This window comes from Caenorhabditis elegans, chromosome I (assembly GCF_000002985.6).
Source record: "Caenorhabditis elegans chromosome I".
Lineage (NCBI taxonomy): Eukaryota > Metazoa > Nematoda > Chromadorea > Rhabditida > Rhabditidae > Caenorhabditis > Caenorhabditis elegans.
Window position 1 is genome coordinate 11,092,889 of NC_003279.8, and position 17,645 is coordinate 11,110,533.

The window sequence follows — 17,645 nt, forward strand, 5'->3', positions numbered from 1 at the left end:
TCTTAGTCTCCCGCCGGGGGATAACTTCCAACTTTTGACAAAAATCCAAATTGACAGCACCATCAACATCATCATCATCGTCTCCAACAACCAACGACGTAATAACCCATCACACTGTCCGCCGCATCCCATAACACGTCATCGTATTCATAATTTTCCGGGAAAGCAGAGGGAGAGAGAAAATTCCAACGATTTCGACAGCTGCGCGCAAGTTTCGGTATCTCAATGATGAACCATCAAAATTTCACCAGCAGCAGCAGCAGCAGCGTGTGAAGATATGCAAAGTGAAAGTGGCCAAAGATGGCGAAAATTCAATCCACGTGAATTTCCAGAAGTCAAAATTGGGAAAATTTGACGAAAAATTCAATTTTGAGTCGTCAAGCGAAAATCGAAATTATTCACCGAAAAGTGGTGCCACGTGGCATTTTTGATGCTCAAATTGGAAATTTTGCAAAAAGTTCAAAATTTTCAGCCGAATTCGAAAATTTTAAGGTCGGAATGGTTTTTTCCCTCCAAAATCGCAAACATTCCCCAGAAATTCAAATTTCCAGCTAAAATGCCCATTTTTATCCAAATTGTCCAGGGGGAACCGCTAAAACAAAAATTTTGCGCATTTTTTATGCACTTTTTCACGCAAAAGGTGTCAGAATGCCCCATGTCGGTTTGATCTACGAGAATAGCGGGAATTTAAATGCAGACTTCTCAACTGATTTTGCGCGGTTAAAAGTGTGCTGACGTCACATTTTTTGGAGAAAAAATTCCCGCATTTTTTGTAGGTCAAACCAACTGGCCCATGCTTTTTCGCATGAAATTTGTAAATTTCAAGCCAAAAATGCCAATTTTAAACCATTTTTTCCCGTTAAAAAGTCCCCTCCCGAAAATTAAAAAAAAAAAAATGCAAAAAACTTACGAGAAATTATACATTGGATTACTCGGATCGTGAGCCTTAAAAGTCTCGAGAACCGTTCCAACCGGCGTATCCTCACTGATATTCTTCATCACAAAAACGTGAATGTCCCGTGCACGGACTCCGCCGACAAGCGACGAAAACCGCGACTTGGCGACCGATGGCTCCAGTCCGAATGGCAACGAAAGGTCCGTAAACGCTTCCGCTCCGCCAATCAAGGTGCTCAGAACGAAGCAAAAGCCCAAAAGTGTCACCCAGAGCCTCTTAGAACTCCCAAAAATCACACAATTTCCCCTACTACTCCTACCTTGCCGTGTCTCCGGCATCCCGATCCGTTGCCGTGTATCGTCCAATGCTTGTTCCACGTGGCACGTCCTCTCGGACTCGGTGTTCTGTGGCTCCGTGAATGTGTGGCGCGTGGTCGTTGCGATCGACGAGTGCCACGTGCACCGCCGCTTCTGCATCGTGTCGACCGTCGGAAACTCGTATCCCGAGATGAAAACCGTCCCGTTGGGTGACGTCTTCGTAGTCCAGTGGCTAGAAATTTTGATTGGATGATGAAGAGAGAGAGGGGGGACCTTCTTCTTGATTTTTTTTGTGATTTTTTTGTTGTTGGGATTAGTAAGTTCTAAGGTTGGAATGACACTAAGGCTTTTTTATTGATATTCGCGGTGTTGTTGCAGTGAGTGTGCGGCTAGGCCGACTAGGTGGCGTTTGACGCAACTTCTACTGTAAAAAATGGACAATTTTAAGGAGAAATTCGAGGAAAAAGAGAAAAAAAAATCTCAAAAATTGAGAATATTGGCAAGTTTCTAGAAAAATTCAAAGAGAAGGTATAATGGAAAGTGCCAAAAAACAAAGCGGATTTGAGTGTGTTTAGATAAAAGTGAAAAATCGAAATTTGCATAGAAAGTGAAATGGGATTTGGATATTTTTTTTGTGTGAAAAATTTCGGAGAACTTGAGAATTTACACTGTTAGTTTGAAGTCGGTGCCGTGAAAAGTTGGCGGGAAATAAGAAGGAAATATGGACGAAAATCCGGAAAATCACCTAAATTCCGGAAATTTTTGATTTGGAACGAAAATTACTTGAATCTAGAAAATTGAAGCTCAATCTTAAAATCTAGGAAAATAGCTAGGAAATTCGGATTTTAACTCAAAAATTTGAGCTTATCGAAAAAAAAAATCGAGAATCACTTGGGCTCAATTTTAGCTACAATTCTGAGAAAAAAACTTAAGACCCAAAAGGAAAAAGAAAATTCTGTTAAAAACTGCTCAAAATTGGGGGGAAAACCTAGGGTTGAGCTTAGGAAGTTCGAGCTCAAAAATATGAAAACTTGAGTACAAAAGTTCAAAGAAATCGAAAAATCAGATAAAAACTCAAATTTCAGATAAAAGACCCAATAAAGATTAGACGAATAATAGGAAAATCTCTAAAAGTTGCTTGCAAAGTGCCATTTAAGTTAAAAATTTTGGGTAACAACCCTAAACTATATACTCTAGTTGACCTAAATTCCAAATTGAAGTAAAAACCCATTAACTAGTAGAAAAACCACCTTAAAATGCTCTCGGATGAATAATAAATTGAGTGGATATTGGAAGTAAGTACGGGGAAAGAAACCAATTAGTATATCGAAAAATTAGATAAAAACTCAAATTTCGGCTGAAAACCACTAAAGAATACTAGAAAAATCTCTAAAAATTCAGGAATTTTGGTTAAACCTAATTTAAGTGCCTTTTACGTTCAAAATTTCGGGTAACAACCCTAAACTATATACTGTAGTTAACCTACTATCCAAATTGAAGAAAAAACCCATTAACTAGTAGGAAAAGTCCCCTAAAAAGGCTCTCGGATGAATAATAAATCGAGTGGATATTGGAAGTAAGTATAAAAAGATGCAAAATGTCTTCAATCTCCATTTTCTTCTCCGAAAAACGCGGAGAGAGAGAGAATGTGTGTGTGCAAAGAGAGATACTACACGGGAGAGGATGCGCGCTTCCCCCTCTCACCACGTAGAGGTCGAATCCGAGAGACCGGAGACACAGAAAGCAACGAGAGATTGTCCGAAAACGAAGAGACGCAGAGACATCGACACAACGACCGGGCGGACACGCCTCTTCTCAAGGTAAGGGGAGACGAAGAGTTTCTGAGTTTCTCCGCCGCCGAAGCCGCGTAAGGTCCCCTTTGGACAGTCCAAGAGAGAGAGACCGAGAGACAAAGAGACTTAGATAAACCATACAAAAATGCACAGGTAACCACCCCCAGCTGGGGGACCCAACAACGACACCACTAATCGGTTTGGAGGCCGTTTTTTGCGCGGCGCACTGCAGACGAGTGAGAATGAGTTATACGGGGAGGAAGACATTATTGAGATGGATTGGCGGCTCTGGAGACGGCCGGTCAAAACCAGTTGGAGAAATTGAGAAATGCGAAAATCTCAAGGGAAACAACTATTTACGACTTTTTTTGTAGGTCAAACTACAAAATTTGTAATTTTTCATTTTTTGTACTTAAAAATTAAAATTTTTACATGAAAATCAGTTTTTTTCCAATTTTTTGCTGAAAATTTCAGAAAAATCAGAAATAGTTTTTTGCATATTTTTGTAAATTGAACAAAAAACATTTACATTGAAAAAAAAGTGAAAATGTTAAAATTCATGAATTCCAAAAATCACGCAGAAATTTCTGAATTTTAACATTTTTTTCCAATTTTTTTTAGCACAAGACTGTCATTTTTCACAAAAATTTACACAATTTTCAGATTTTTTCCCTCAAAAATTCAAGTGAAAATAACAAAAGTTGGTAATTTTATAGGAAAATTTAATTCAAACATTGGAAAATGTGAACTTCGGATAAAAAAGGATAAAATGTCTGCATTTTATCATTTTATCCCAATTTTTAAGTCCAAATTTCGCTAATTTTCAGAATTTCAGACAAGTTCCAGATTTTCAACTGAAAAAAATTCCGAATATTTTGAATTTTTGAGCATTTGGAGTTCTAGGAGCTCCAGCTGAGCTTAAACCTTGGCATTTTTCTAGCAGAGCTTGTATCACCCAGTAGCCTCACCGAGCTCAGTACAACGATTTTTAGGGTCAAAAATGCCGAAATTCGGAGGAAATCCAAATATTCCAAGAAACCTAGAAATCACGTTTCCTACCGATTTTCACCGAATTTTATGGTAAAAAATGCAAAAAAATCCGGGAAATCGCTTTGGAATCCAGGAAATCCGGGAATTTCGGGATTCCTACCGATTTTCAGCGATTTTTATGCTTAAAATGCCAAAATTCGAGGAAATTCAGAAAATTCCAAGAAACCAAGAGCAGTCGTCGCCGACTACTCTCAAGTGCGGAGGGTCGAAAAGGTTTCGTAAAGTTTCCGTGAGAACCTGCCATTTTCTCACTTCTTCCATAAAGAAAGAGAAATAACCTCCCATAAAAGCTGGGGCGGAAATCGGAATCCTAGTAAAGATGCACTAAAAAACGTCGCCTTTTCCGCATCACCATCAACAACGACAACAAAAAAAAAAAAAAAAAAAGGCTGTAATGCTTCTCTCTACTGCTTTTGACGGGTAAAAAAGTATAGGAAGAGGCGGAAAACGACATGTTGGAAAAGAGGAGAGAGAGAGGCGAATCTTGTTAGGAGACATCGTGCGTCGACAATGTCAGTAGTGAAGGGACCATAAACAGAGAGAGAGAGAGACAAAGAAACGATGATGAAAACCCAACAAAAACTAACTGAGAGCCGGAAAAAAGTTGAGCTTCACCCACTACAAGCTACAAAAAATTGAGCCGGACTGTGAAAAACGACGCTTTTTGAACTTCAAAAAGCTATGGCGCAATCTGATTTTGTTCAAATTTTCGGGCTGTCAAAAATTGGGGAAAACACACAATTTGCCTATTTGCCGGAATTGCTAATTTTTGAAAAATTGCCGGTTTGCCGAAAATTTGAAAAACCCAAATTGTCAGGAAATTTTGAAATTTGACATTTTTTTGCTTTGCCGAATTTCCGAAAATTTGACGATTTTGCGGAAATCTTCAGTATTGGCACATTGCCCTTTTTCCCAATTTGCCGCAAATTAATTTTCGGCAAATTTGGTTAATCGCCGAAAGTTTGAAAACCCGGCAAAGTTTGCCGGAAATTTTCAGTAGTATTTGCCGGTTTGCCAAATTTCCGAAAATTCTAAAACCCGACAATTTGACGGTTTGCCGGAAATTTTCAAATTTAACAAATTGCCGGTTTGCCAAATTTCCGAAAATTCGAAAACTAGACAATTTGACGAGTTGCCGGAAATCTTCAATTTCGACAAATTGCCGTTATGCTAATTTACCGGTTTGCCGAAAATTTTCCATTTTAGCATATGCCGGTTTGCCGAAAATTTGAAACCCCGGCAATTAGATGATTTGCCGGAAAATTTCAATTTTAATAAATTGCCGGTTTATCAAATTTGCAGAAATTTTGAAAATCCGGCAATTTGACGATTTGCCGGAATTTTTCTATTTTAACAAATTGTCATTTTGCCAATTTGCCGGTTCGTCTTCAAAATCGTCAAAAAACCAGATTCCTTTGATGATTTCTCTACCGTCGGCATTTCTCTTTTTTTGCACCCACCGCCGCATAGTTAAAGGGTACTTTCCCCCTCCACCACAAGGCTGGTTACTACTATTTATTATCAAGTGGACACGGAGAAAGAGCACACCGGGAAAGGCTCGAGTGGATGAGCAGGAGCAGCACGCGTAAAAAGAGAGCCGCGCGGTAGAGCTCAACAGATATATATGAGGGCTCGAGCCGGAGAAAGAGAGAGAGAGAGAGAGCAACACGAGAAGAAGAAGACATTTTTTGCCTTGTTTGCGTGGTCACTCGCACTTAAGCGTGGACAACATCGTTACTCGGGAGCGAAAAAGCCGAGAAATGAGGCGTTTTTCTCGGAATGAGCTTCAAGATTCAGGTGGAATCGGGGATGGTTGGGCGATTTTGAAAAATTCAGGCAATTTCGGAAATTGCCGGTTTTGAAATTTTTGTTAAGTTCGGCAATTGCGGACTTTTTTTTTGAAATTTTCGCCATTTTCGGCAAATGTCGATTTTTGAAAAATTGGCCAATTTCGATAAATTGCCGGTTTTTAAAATTTTCTGTAATTGGCTGTTTCGGAAATTGCCGAATTTTGAAAAATTCGGGCAGTATCGAGTATTTCCGATTTTTTGATAAATTAGGGCAATTTCGGAAATTGCCGATTTTTTTTTCTGGAATTTTTGGCAATTTGAAAATTGGCGATTTTTTAAAAATTCAGCCGATTATGGATATTGTCGATTTTTTTCTTGAAATTTTCGGTAATTTTGAAAATTGGCGATTTTTGAAAAATTCGGAAATTTCCGAAACAGCCAATTACAGAAAATTTAAAAAACTGGCAATTTATCGAAATTGGCCAATTTTTCAAAAATCGACATTTGCCGAAAATGGCGAAAATTTCAAAAAAAAAGTCCGCAATTGCCGAACTTAACAAAAATTTCAAAAACCGGCAATTTTGGAAAATTTTCGGCAGTTTCAAAAATTGCCGATTTTCGAAATTTTCGGCAACTCCGGCAATTACCGAAACTACCAAAATCCCGGGCTTGCCGGTCACTTCTGAGAGGAATCGTTGCGAGACCCAGCCACCCGGCAAACTCAAAGAAAACCAATTGGTCATCTTATAGGTGAGAAAAGTACTTCTTTCATCTTTTTTCCATTCTCCTCGTAAACGGGGGAGAAGAAACTAAAAAGAAAATTGAAAGTTCTTCCCCCTCTCCCCTTCATAATAAAATTGAGGGGGGCCTCGGAAACTCGAAAAGCGAGTGAGCAAACATACTTTTAGCAGGTCCCGACCTCAACCTACTTTGTATTCTAAATGGGCGGTGTAGGCACCATAAATAGCAAAAAAAAAGTGAGGGAATGAAAATTATAAAAGCGTAACGGGAATATTGGGTGTGAAATGGGTTAGCGACCTTGGGAAATTCCACAAAAAACTTCGGGTATCGAGCCGGAAGTGGAATCAGGGAAACGATTTTTTCCGGCAAATGGGCAAATTGCCGGAGATGACAATTTCCGGCAAATCAGCAAATTGCCGGAGTTGAAAATTTCCGGCAAATCGGCAAATCGTCAAACTGCCGGAATTGAAAATTTTCGGCAAATTGACAAATAGCCGGAATCGAAAATTTCTGGCAAACTGGCAAAATGCCGAAAATGAATATTTTCGGCGAACTGGCAATTTGCTACAAATGAAAATTTCCGGCAATTTAGCCAATTGGCGAAAATGAAACTTTCGGAAGAACCGGCAAATTGGCAAAAGTGAAAATTTCCGGCAAATCGGCAAAGTACCGAAAATGAAAATTTCAGGCGATTGGGCAAAGTACCGAAAATGAAAATTTCCGGCAAACCGGCAAATTTCCGAAAATTAAAATTTCCGACAAATCGGCAATAGTTGACTACAATCTCCAAAACTCTTCGATTTTATCGAAAAATCACTGGGAAAGCTCTGACTCATCACTAAAAAAGGAGTAGAAACAGGACAACCGCCTCTCTCACTCCAAAAACGGCAAAATGTGATGAGTCAGGCAGGCAGGCAGTGAGAAGGAAGTGGTGCAACTGGAGATGGACAAAATGTTTGAAAGGCCTTGTGCAGTAGTAGAGGATGTGTGTACAGAAGAACCAACAACGAACACCTGTCAGACAGGCAGAATGTGAACGTTTGAAATGGGAAAATGAACCAAAAAAGGAACACCTGGAGACAAAATTACTGTGGAATTTGAAATTTTCAGCGAAAAATGATGGAAGTAGCTTTTTTCAAGACTCGGCAAATTCGGAAATTGCCGATTTTGAAAAATTCGGGCAAATTCGGAAATTGCCGATTTTTTTTTTGAAATTTTTGGCCACAATTGCCGATTTTTGAAAAATTCGCGCAATTTCGACAAATGTCGATTTTTGAAAAATTCGGGCAAATTCGAAAATTGCCGATTTTTGAAAAATTCGGGGAAATTCGGAAATTGTCGATTTTCGAAAAATTCGGCCAAATTCGGAAATTGCCGATTTTTTGAATTTTCCTGCAATTTCAACAATTGCCGATTTTTTAATAAACCTAGCGCCTCTCAGTAATTCAAAACTATACAAATCGAAACGGAAAACACACACACACCTAACCCTCCGCCGAACGTATGTTTTAATGCATTTGAATGCCTTCTGCTATGCTAGCCGTAAGAATTTCAAATGAAAGGCAAACGGACGGAGGATGATGAGCGATTTGTTCTTTTTCTTTCTTATTCATCGTGTTCAGCGACAAAAAAAAGAAGAGAAATCCAAAATGTGAAAAGGTTTCTTCATGTCTCAATTTCGAAATATAAGCGCACAATCGCACCGATGCATGGAGAAAGACGAAACGAACGCGCAGTTGAAGCGTATGCGTGTGTGTGGGTGGAGGAAAGGCCACTTGAACAAACAAACAGACATTTATTCATATCACTGATACCTATCAGCGGCCGCAGGAAACAGTTTTTATATGACTCATACGTACAAAATGATGGCTCTTATCGATTCAATGTGCTCTTTTTATATAGTTTTTAGTCAAAAAAAACATGTTTTGTTGCCACAAAGCTTCCATGGTTTAAAGGGGTGTTCAGAAGTGCAGAGAAGTGATAAATCTCAAAAAAAAAAAGCTCAATTTTCCACTGGAACACGAACATTTTCCACCAAAACTTCCAGTTTCCTTTTCAAAACTGGCGTCAGAGTCAAGAAAATCGAAAAATTTCGTATTTTCGAAAAAAAAAATTCGATTTTTCAAAAATTAGCTCAATATTTTGGCCATTATTCTTCTTTTTAGAAGAATTTTTAATGTTTTTTCTTATCAATATAAATAAAATTTGATAAAAAATCATATTTTATGGTTAATTTCCAGAACATTTTTTTCGATTTTTCGATTTTCCAGAGAATCGAAAAACATCGAGAAATCGAAAAAATCGAAAAATGACACCCTTGGTCAGAGTGTCCCATTTCGGTTTGATCTACGTAGATCTACAAAAAATGCGGGAGTTCAGACGCACAGTTCTCAACTGATTTGGCAAAGTGCTGACGTCACATTTTCCTGGGCGAAAATTCCCGCATTTTTTGTAGATCAAACCATAATGGGATAGCCTGACACCACGTGAAGATGGAAAAAATCGCAATAATCTGCACTGGAGCCCCTAATTTTTTCAAAGATTTTCAGATAAAAATTCCCAAAGTGTGAATACATTTCACACCTAATCAGATCTTCGGAAACGAAAAAAACAAGGCAAAGAGGAGATGACATCACTAATTAATTATCGATGTGCCGAGTGGCAGTTCGGGAAGGTTCAGATTTTTTCGGCAAGCCGGCAAATTGCCGGAATTGAAATTTCCGGCAAATTGGCAAACCGGCAATTGCCACCGACCACTGGAATTTTTTCAAATGAGCAGAAACTATTTTGAGTTTTTTGGAAACAATTATGGCTTTTCCGGATTTTTAGGGAAAATCTCGAAAAAAAAACTACAATTTTATCGAAAAAGAGAATTCTTTTTTTTTTCTAGATTTTCATAACAATTTCGTGAATCCAATGTAGAATAATATTTGGAGAATTTCCTGATAAATTAGTTCAAAACCAAATGAGGTTATTCATGTAATATCGCGACATGTTGATATATTGAAATCACACATTATGACGTCATCACATGTACATATTGTGACGTCATAAATTGGTTTTCAATACATATCGCAATATTAAATGAATAACCCCATAAAGTTTTGAACTAATTTATCAGGAAATTGTTCAAATACTATTCTACATTGGATTCACGAAATTGTTATGAAAATCGAGAAATGAAATAAATTCCTTTTTTTGTGATTGTCTCTAGAAACTTTCTGTTAATTTTCCAACAATTCCAGAAAATTTTGGAAAAAAAATTCAAATTTCGAAAACCAGAATTTTTCTTTTGAAAGTATGGAAGGTAATTCAATTCCAAAAAAAAAGTTTGGAAAAATTGAAAATTCCGAATGAAGACTATAATTCTTTCAAGAATCATTTTCGGCAATTTGCCGATTTGCCGGAAAATTTCAATTCCGGCAATTTGCCGATTTGCCAATTCAATGTCATAGCAAAGCAATAGCCGCTTCATGACGTGGCATCTATAATACCGTTCTATTCAAAAAAAAACACTGCTAGGCAAGAGGTACTAGAGATCGAACACAAAAGCCTTCATCTCTTCCTCAACACCAAAAAATCTGGTCATTGTCCTTGAAAAGGCTGTGGGCTCTTCAAGACCTCCAGCCTTTGGGGTTCAACGAGGAGGAGCTCTTCATCATAGCGAATTGGGGACAAAAAAAAGCCCACAGAGTGGCCGGAGCAAAAAAAAACGAGCGAAACCATCGAGTGTGAACCTCTGCGCGAATCGAATAAATACACACAAACACAGTCAATGTTGACATGACAGCCTTCAGCATCAACTGAGGAGAAGCCGCGAATGACCAGTAGTACCCTCCCCGGCGCCCAGTTTTTTTTTCTTCGAGGAAGAACTGAGAGGAGTGGCTACTACTTGTAAAATGATGTGATGTATGCGGATGGAGGAAGACACCTAATTGCCAAACATTATTGCACTTTGAATGAATAAAGTTTTTAGGAGGATATATGCACGGTATTATGTACTTACAGTTATATGTAACAACTGGTTAAAGGTACAGCAGCTGGGGATTTTTCTTTTTAAAATTTTAAAATATTAAAAAAAAATATTTTAAAACATTTGTAGAATTTTACAATTTTTCAAAATTTTTTAACGACTGAATTAATGTGGCAATTGCGGTGCGGAAAATTGCCGGATTGCCGGAAATTTTGAATTTCGGCAAATTGCCGGTTTGCCGGTTTTCTGGAAATTTTCATTTTCGGCAAATTGCTGGTTTGCCGGAAAATTTCAATTCCGACAATTTGCCGATTCGCCTGAAATTTTCATCTTCGCCAGTTTGCCGATTTGCCGGAAATTGTCATTTTCGGCGGAGAGTGCCGGTTTTCCAGAAAGTTTGAATTTCGGCAAATTGTCGGTTTGCAGGAAAATTTGAATTTTGGCAAATTGCCGGTTTGCCGAACATTTTGAAACTCGGCAAAGTGCCGAAAAATTCAATTCCGGCAAATTGCAGAAAAATTCAATTCCGGCAATATGTCGATTTGCCGGAAAATCGCTTCGAGACCCTATTTGAGTTGCCTTTCTCGAATCTTCGGAGAAATCGAAAATTATTCAATTTTATTCCATTTTTCTCAATTTTTATGAGAATTTCCGCAAAAATAAAACAGCAAATTTCGAGCGTTTGTCATAGGAAATAGCCAAAGTTCTGCCGCCCAGAACAACTTGTCTAATCAAGCCGGCAAATCTAGAAAGCCAGGTAAAACAATCATCCAACTTCTAGATTGCCAATCTAACACCTCTATTAGTGTGTGTGTTAGATAGAAATCTCCAGTGGCAAAAAATGCCTATTCTCCCATCATCACCTCATGGCTGTAATAGAACGTAAACTAGGTCAGGAGGAGAACACACAAATTGAATCATTTTGCAACAATTTGTAATTAGTCTCACCCCACAACAACCCGTCGGCCTCAACTAACTGCGCCTAATTTCGTTGTTGTAGTTCATTAACAACTTCAGGGAGGAACGTTCAACTTTGAAAGGAATGGGAAAATTGGAAATTTGGCAAAAATTCGACCTTTTCAGATGCTAAAATCATATTTTTAGCTAAAAAATCGCGAAAAAAATATATCAAAATCGGAAGCTTCTAGTGTAAAATTTGAGAAAAAAATTTTCCGGCAAAGCGGAAATATGCCGGAATTGAAAATTTCCGGCAAATCGCACGTGGTGTCAGGCTGTCTCATTGCGGTTTGATCTACGAAAAATGCGGGAATATTTTTCCATAAAAATTGTGACGTCAGCCCGCTCTTAACCATGCGAAACGAGATGAGTTGTCTGCGTCTCTTTTCCCGCATTTTTCGAAGATCAAAACGAAATGGGACTTTCTGACTCCACGTGCAAATCGGTGAATTGCCAGAATGGAAATTTTCCGACAAATCGACAAATCGCCAGAATGGAAATTTTCCGGCAAATCTGCAATATGCCGGAATTTGAAATTTCCGGCAAATCGGCAAATTGCCGGAATTGAATATTTCCGGCATATCGGCAAATTGCCGGAATTGAATATTTCCGACATATCGGCAATTTATCCAATTTCAACATTTTTCTTCGGAACAAAAACGCTCCAACGCCTTTCAAGAACGACTAAAACGCCAAATTTTCGAGAAATTTCTCCAAAAGTTTGCTTTTTTCCAGAATGTTGCTAGCCGGAGCTCTGAAAAAAAAAACATAAAAGCCTTTAAATCAGAGCAAAGCCTAGAAAATCTAGCGAATGCACCATGCATTACAGGGTTTTAGAGAATTTTTCGCTAATTTTTAGCATTTTTTTCTCAGAAAACTGAAAATTGAAGCCAATTTTCCAGATTTTTTCCGCAAAATTGCCCAAAAAATGCAGTTTTTTTCGCAATTTTACCGGGAAGAAAATCACTACAAGAAGCTCACAGGCCAAAACAATAAAAATTGTCTGTACCTACTTGAGAGTCTATGCAGCCAATTTTCCTATTCTTCTCCATTCTCGTGCTGCTGCCTGGCCTCCTCCAAATCTTCAAAAACCAGTTGGTTCGGGAGAAGGGGGGCTTATACGCTTCTTTATTCAAAAAGACAAAAAAACGACCCTCGGAATACCACCGAACACCACCATACCGCCTTTTAATTACATACCTCTACCCAAAAAAAAAGACGGAGAGGAGGAGGCAGAACAACAGCCACAAAAAACGGCAATTTTCATGTGCTACCGGGTCCTTGGACCTCCAAAAGGACAGTCTGGGTGGCAACAATTCAAAAAAAAGCCGGCTGGTAGGTCGAAAGGGTAGGTGTGAACGAGAAGACAATAAAAAGTGATGGGTGCGGGGGTCATCAATGAGACCTCCGCACACACACACATATTTTCTCGACCAATGTGTGCGGAATCACCTCGTAAATCACTCAATTAAATGACTTGGAAACCCTTTTTGCTGCTTCTGACACGCCGAAGGTGACGAAAGAACCTTATCAGATCTTGGGAAAATACGAAATTCCTGGAATTTCTGGTAGCAAGCTTTCTTGGAAAGGTTTCCAGATTTTTCGAAGAATTTTTTTGTTTCCACTTGTTAATATCAAAATTCCAAACTAGGAGCCGGGATTTGCTCCGGCTGAAAATGGCCAATTTTCCGAGACTTAAAGCTGGACATTTCAGATTTTCAGGTCTCTTGGAATTTCTCGCAAGCTTTCTTGGAAAGTTTTCAGAAAGTTTTCCAGATTTTTCAATGCAGTTCCCATTCGGAAATACCTACATTTCAAAATTCGAAACCCGAATTTCTTCTTTTCAAGCTTTTTAAGCTGAAAGATCTAAATTTCCCGGGCTTTTCACGCTGAAAGACTTAAACTTCCTGCTTTTTCAGGCTGAAAGTCACACGTGGTGTCGTCAGAGTGACCCATTTTGGTTTGATCTACGTAGATCTACCAAAAACTGCGGGAGTTGAGACGCGCAGAGATCTCAACTGATTTCGCTAGGCTAAGAACGTGATGACGTCACATTTTTTTGGGCGAAAAATTCCCGCATTTTTTGTAGGTCAAAGCGTAAAGGGACAGCTTGCCACCACGTGAAGTCACAAAATTTCATAATTTTTTGACGTAGTTTTCAGGTTTCTCAGGCTGAAAATGGCTCATTTTCAGGTTGTTTTAGGCTGAAAATTTCGAAATTCAAGAATATTCAGATATTCTAGCGGAATATTCCCATTTTCAGGTTTCTCGGAACTGAGATATCACCCGAACGGAAATTTTCTCCAGGAATTTTTTCCATGAAAGAAAACTAACATGAATTCCACGTGGATTTACGCAGAATTGAATTTCAGCTTTAAAAAAAGTGAATTTCTGGATTTTTTTCCCCAAAATTTCACACTTTTAGGACGAAGCTTTGAATCGTAAATTTGGCCGAATTATTTTTGAAATTCCCCCAAATCTCCAGCCCGAATGCTCAAACAAGCGGCTCACTGACGTAGAAATCGGGCAAAAATCCAGATATTTTGCCCGTTTTTTCTCCAGTGATCTACCGCCGAGAGCCCCCGAAAGAACACGCTAATAGAGAGCAGAATCGACATAAAAAAGAAGTGATTGTTTCTTTTTATTCAATCCATTTTTTTTCCTTTCTTTTCTTGCTATTTCGTCCGTCTGTTGTTGCACCGTATTTCCAAGTATCAAGTTTCTTTACGGGCGGTGGCCCCGACAGTGAGGAAACAGCTCAAGAAGCGGATCATCTTGCGCTCGCTCGTAAATGGAAAGAGAGATTTACGATTACTTTGCCTCTTGTTTTACAAAGTTTTTGTGGCAGAAATTGGAAGCTTTCTTGGAAATCGGATTTATTCACTGCAGAAAGTAGGGGGGAAAACGAGTTTTTTTCTGAATTTCTGGGCTTTTTTCGGGTGTAAAACCAGAATTCCTTGTTGAATTCGAGGTTTTTTGGGAAAAATGTCCAAATTAAAAATATCAGAAGGGGCATTTTTCCCCCCGAAAAACCTCGAAATCGACAAGAAATTCTGGGTTGAAACTCGAAAAAAAAAACACAGATTTCAGGTGTTTAAAGCCCCGAAATTTCAATTTTTCCGGCAAATCGGCACTTCGACACAGTGCCGGAATTGATAATTTTTGGCAAATCGGAAAATTGTTGGACTTGAAATTTCCGTCAAATCGGAAAATTGCCGGAATTGAAAATTTCCTGCAAATCGGCAAATTGTCGGAATTAAAAATTTCTGACAAATTGCCGGAATGGAAAATTTCCGGCAAACCGGCACGTTGCCGGAGTGGAAAATTTCCGGCAAATCGGCAAATTGCCGGACTTGAAATTTCCGGTAAATCGGTAAATTTCCGAATCTGTGGACAAAAAAATTGTCTGGTATTGAGGATTGAAAACTCAGCAGACATGGAAAACGGCGAAAATCTCGCGCAAAAGTGACACAAATCTGGGAGTGATAACACTAACAATAATCATTATATGGATTATATGATGATGATCATCATCATCATCGCATAGTTATCGCTTTTCTCTCCACTTTTCAATTAGCAGCCCCTGCCAAATGGGGGAGGTCATAATAATCGGTTCGCATCTCTAATCTATTTCACTGGACAAAACTGGCTTATCCGAGAAAGAGAACCGAAGCTGGAGGCAGTAGAACGGCGCCCAGTTATGGAATATATAGTGTCCAGCTGTGAGACTTTTCGAGAAAAAGCTTGAAAATCGACTAAAACTACCAGTTTTGGGTCAAAATCCACATGAATTTTTTTTGCAAAAACTGGAAAACTCTCGAAATTTTGGGTCTTCACGTGTTGCCAGAGTGTCTCATTTCGGCTTGATCTACGTTGATCTAAAAAAATGCGGGAGCAGAGACGCAGTTTTCTGAACTCATTTTGCATGGTTAAGAACTTGCTGACGTCACATTTTTTGGGCAAAAAATTCCCGCATTTTTTGTAGATCAAAGTAGATCAAACCGAAAAAGGACCCGAAATTAAAAACTATACTCCAAGACGAAAAAAAGTTTTATGACTGGTAGTATTGGTGGTGCGTGCGCACTTGTCGCGGATGAATAGAGAGAACCTTTCCCACCCTCTCTCTCTCTAGGGAGCTCGTCAAAATCGCATCAAACATAGCAAAAAGAGGATACTTCTTCTTCTTCTTCTGTGAAAGGACGTAAGAAGAAGAAGAAGAAGTCCTGAGCTCCGTGGCTCATCTGGGAGAGAGTACAACTATGACGGGCGGCGGCAACACACACACACCCCGGCCGTGTAAAAACCATTAATCATCAAAGTTTCCGGCACAAATCTTTTGAGATTTTTCTCCTACTATTTTTGAGAGGATTTTCTTGCATTAATCTAGGAGGACTACAAACATCGGCGGCAGATGCAGTTCGGCAAATTTGCAGATTGCCGGAAATTTTCATCTCTGGTACACTCAAAATAATAAAACTGCGTGGCGTGTACTGCAGAAAACCTCATATTTAGGCCCCGCCTTTTTCTCGTCCACTCACGGAGAAAAGGCAAAAATTTGGGGACCAACCAATATCAGGCCGCCGACATCTCACGGGTTCCGCGCGCCGCTATGTTCAACTCGCAGCGGGCGGAGACAGCTCGCCACACCCACTGCGAGTTAAACATAGCGGCGCGCGGAACCCGTAGGATGTCGGCGGCCTGATATTGGTTGGTCCCCAAATTTTTGCCTTTTCTCCGTGAGTGGACGAGAAAAAGGCGGGGCCTAAATATGAGGTTTTCTGCAGTACACGCCACGCAGTTTTATTATTTTGAGTGTAACTTGCCGGTTTGCCGATTCGCCAAATATTTTGATTTTCGGCAAATTGCCGAATTCTTTTGGCATTTTCATAGAACATGCTTACTTTTCAAAATAGATGCAGCAACATTCATATGAGGCGTACAGTTTTGCCGATTAAAATTGAAATTCTGAAAATTTCAAAAAAAAAAGTGCAAAACTGCCGTTTTTCCGGCAAAATCGGCAATTTGTCGGTTTGCCAATTTTCCGGAAATTTGCCGATTTGCCGGAAAAAAATCGTTCGTTTGCCGCATTTCAAAAGTGAAGCAATTGTCGAATTTGCAAGAAGCTGAGCAATTTCAATGGAAAAACATCAAAAATGTCGATTTTTCGGAAAATCCCGGATTTATTAAAAAATTCACCACTGGCTCGAATTTTCAAAGCTTTAATATACGTGAAGTTTTGCGATTTTTCGCCAAAAAATACGGTCTCGCCACGACAAAGTACGATTTTTGAAAGTTTTGTGTTTTAATATTAGTTTTCCAGATGAATAAATATGTTTTTCGTATTTTTGGCGCGAAAATCGCAAAATTTCGCTCCTGGGCAATTTGACAACTATTCAAAACTGCGCAACGTGTCTTTTGGAGTGAAAAACTCGAATTTTCGAGTATTTTTCTGGAAAATAGGCGAAATTTGAACGGAAAAAGGGCGGAAAACGAGAAAATTCAAATTACAGCTGAAAGCTCCATTTGAACGAATTTCGTGGATCTCAGTGTCTAATTTCAGCTTGATCTACGTAGATCTACAAAAATGCGGGAGAGTTCTCAACTGATTTCGCATGTTTCGCATGCAAAAAATTTCCCGCATTTTTTGTAGATCAAACCGTAATGGGACAGCCTGGCACCACTGGGGAACTTCAAGCGAACGAAATGGAAAATGGCATTTTTCACTGATTTTTTGACAAAAAAAATCTTCAAAACGTCTAGAAAACCTGGAGAAACAGTAATTCGAGGAGAATTCCAGGAATCTGGGTGATCAAAGTGAAATCTTTCACCCGGGAGAATAAGTGAAAATCTCTCCTAACAAGTAGTAATTTTCCAGTCGATAAAATGACGATAAAAGGGTCGCTGACGGATCCAATTGTCGAGAATTGAATGAAAATCGGGTAGAAGACACCCCCGCCCGCCACGGAGAGAATGGTAACGTCTTCCAATTCATACATTGAGATCCGAATCGCTTTTCGAGATGAAATCAGCCTCCGCCGAGTGAGAGACGCCGCCAAAACAACTAAAACGGAGATCTTCTAAAAGGGGCCGGAACGGGTTGACAAATGAATGATTCATGATGATCGTGGT

At 39.1% G+C, this 17,645-nt stretch overlaps 1 protein-coding gene and 1 non-coding gene across 3 annotated transcripts in view; one reads left to right on the forward strand and one right to left on the reverse strand.

The window, feature by feature from the left end:
* hmr-1 (Cadherin-related hmr-1) overlaps positions 1-17,645 on the reverse strand; it is a gene marked incomplete at both ends in the record, with an annotated part of 58,910 nt that overhangs the window by 17,131 nt on the left and 24,134 nt on the right. The window contains one exon of one of the 2 annotated variants that reach the window (NM_001026479.4): positions 1,215-1,444. In NM_001026479.4, the coding sequence (NP_001021650.1) occupies positions 1,215-1,444 (230 nt within the window). Of the gene's footprint in view, positions 1-910; positions 1,639-17,645 lie in introns of those variants that run through there. The other variant, NM_001392947.1, reaches the window with a different exon arrangement.
* On the forward strand, positions 4,106-4,167 carry mir-8190. Its single transcript, NR_131391.1, has one exon. It is a non-coding gene; the product is annotated as a pre-microRNA mir-8190 (primary transcript).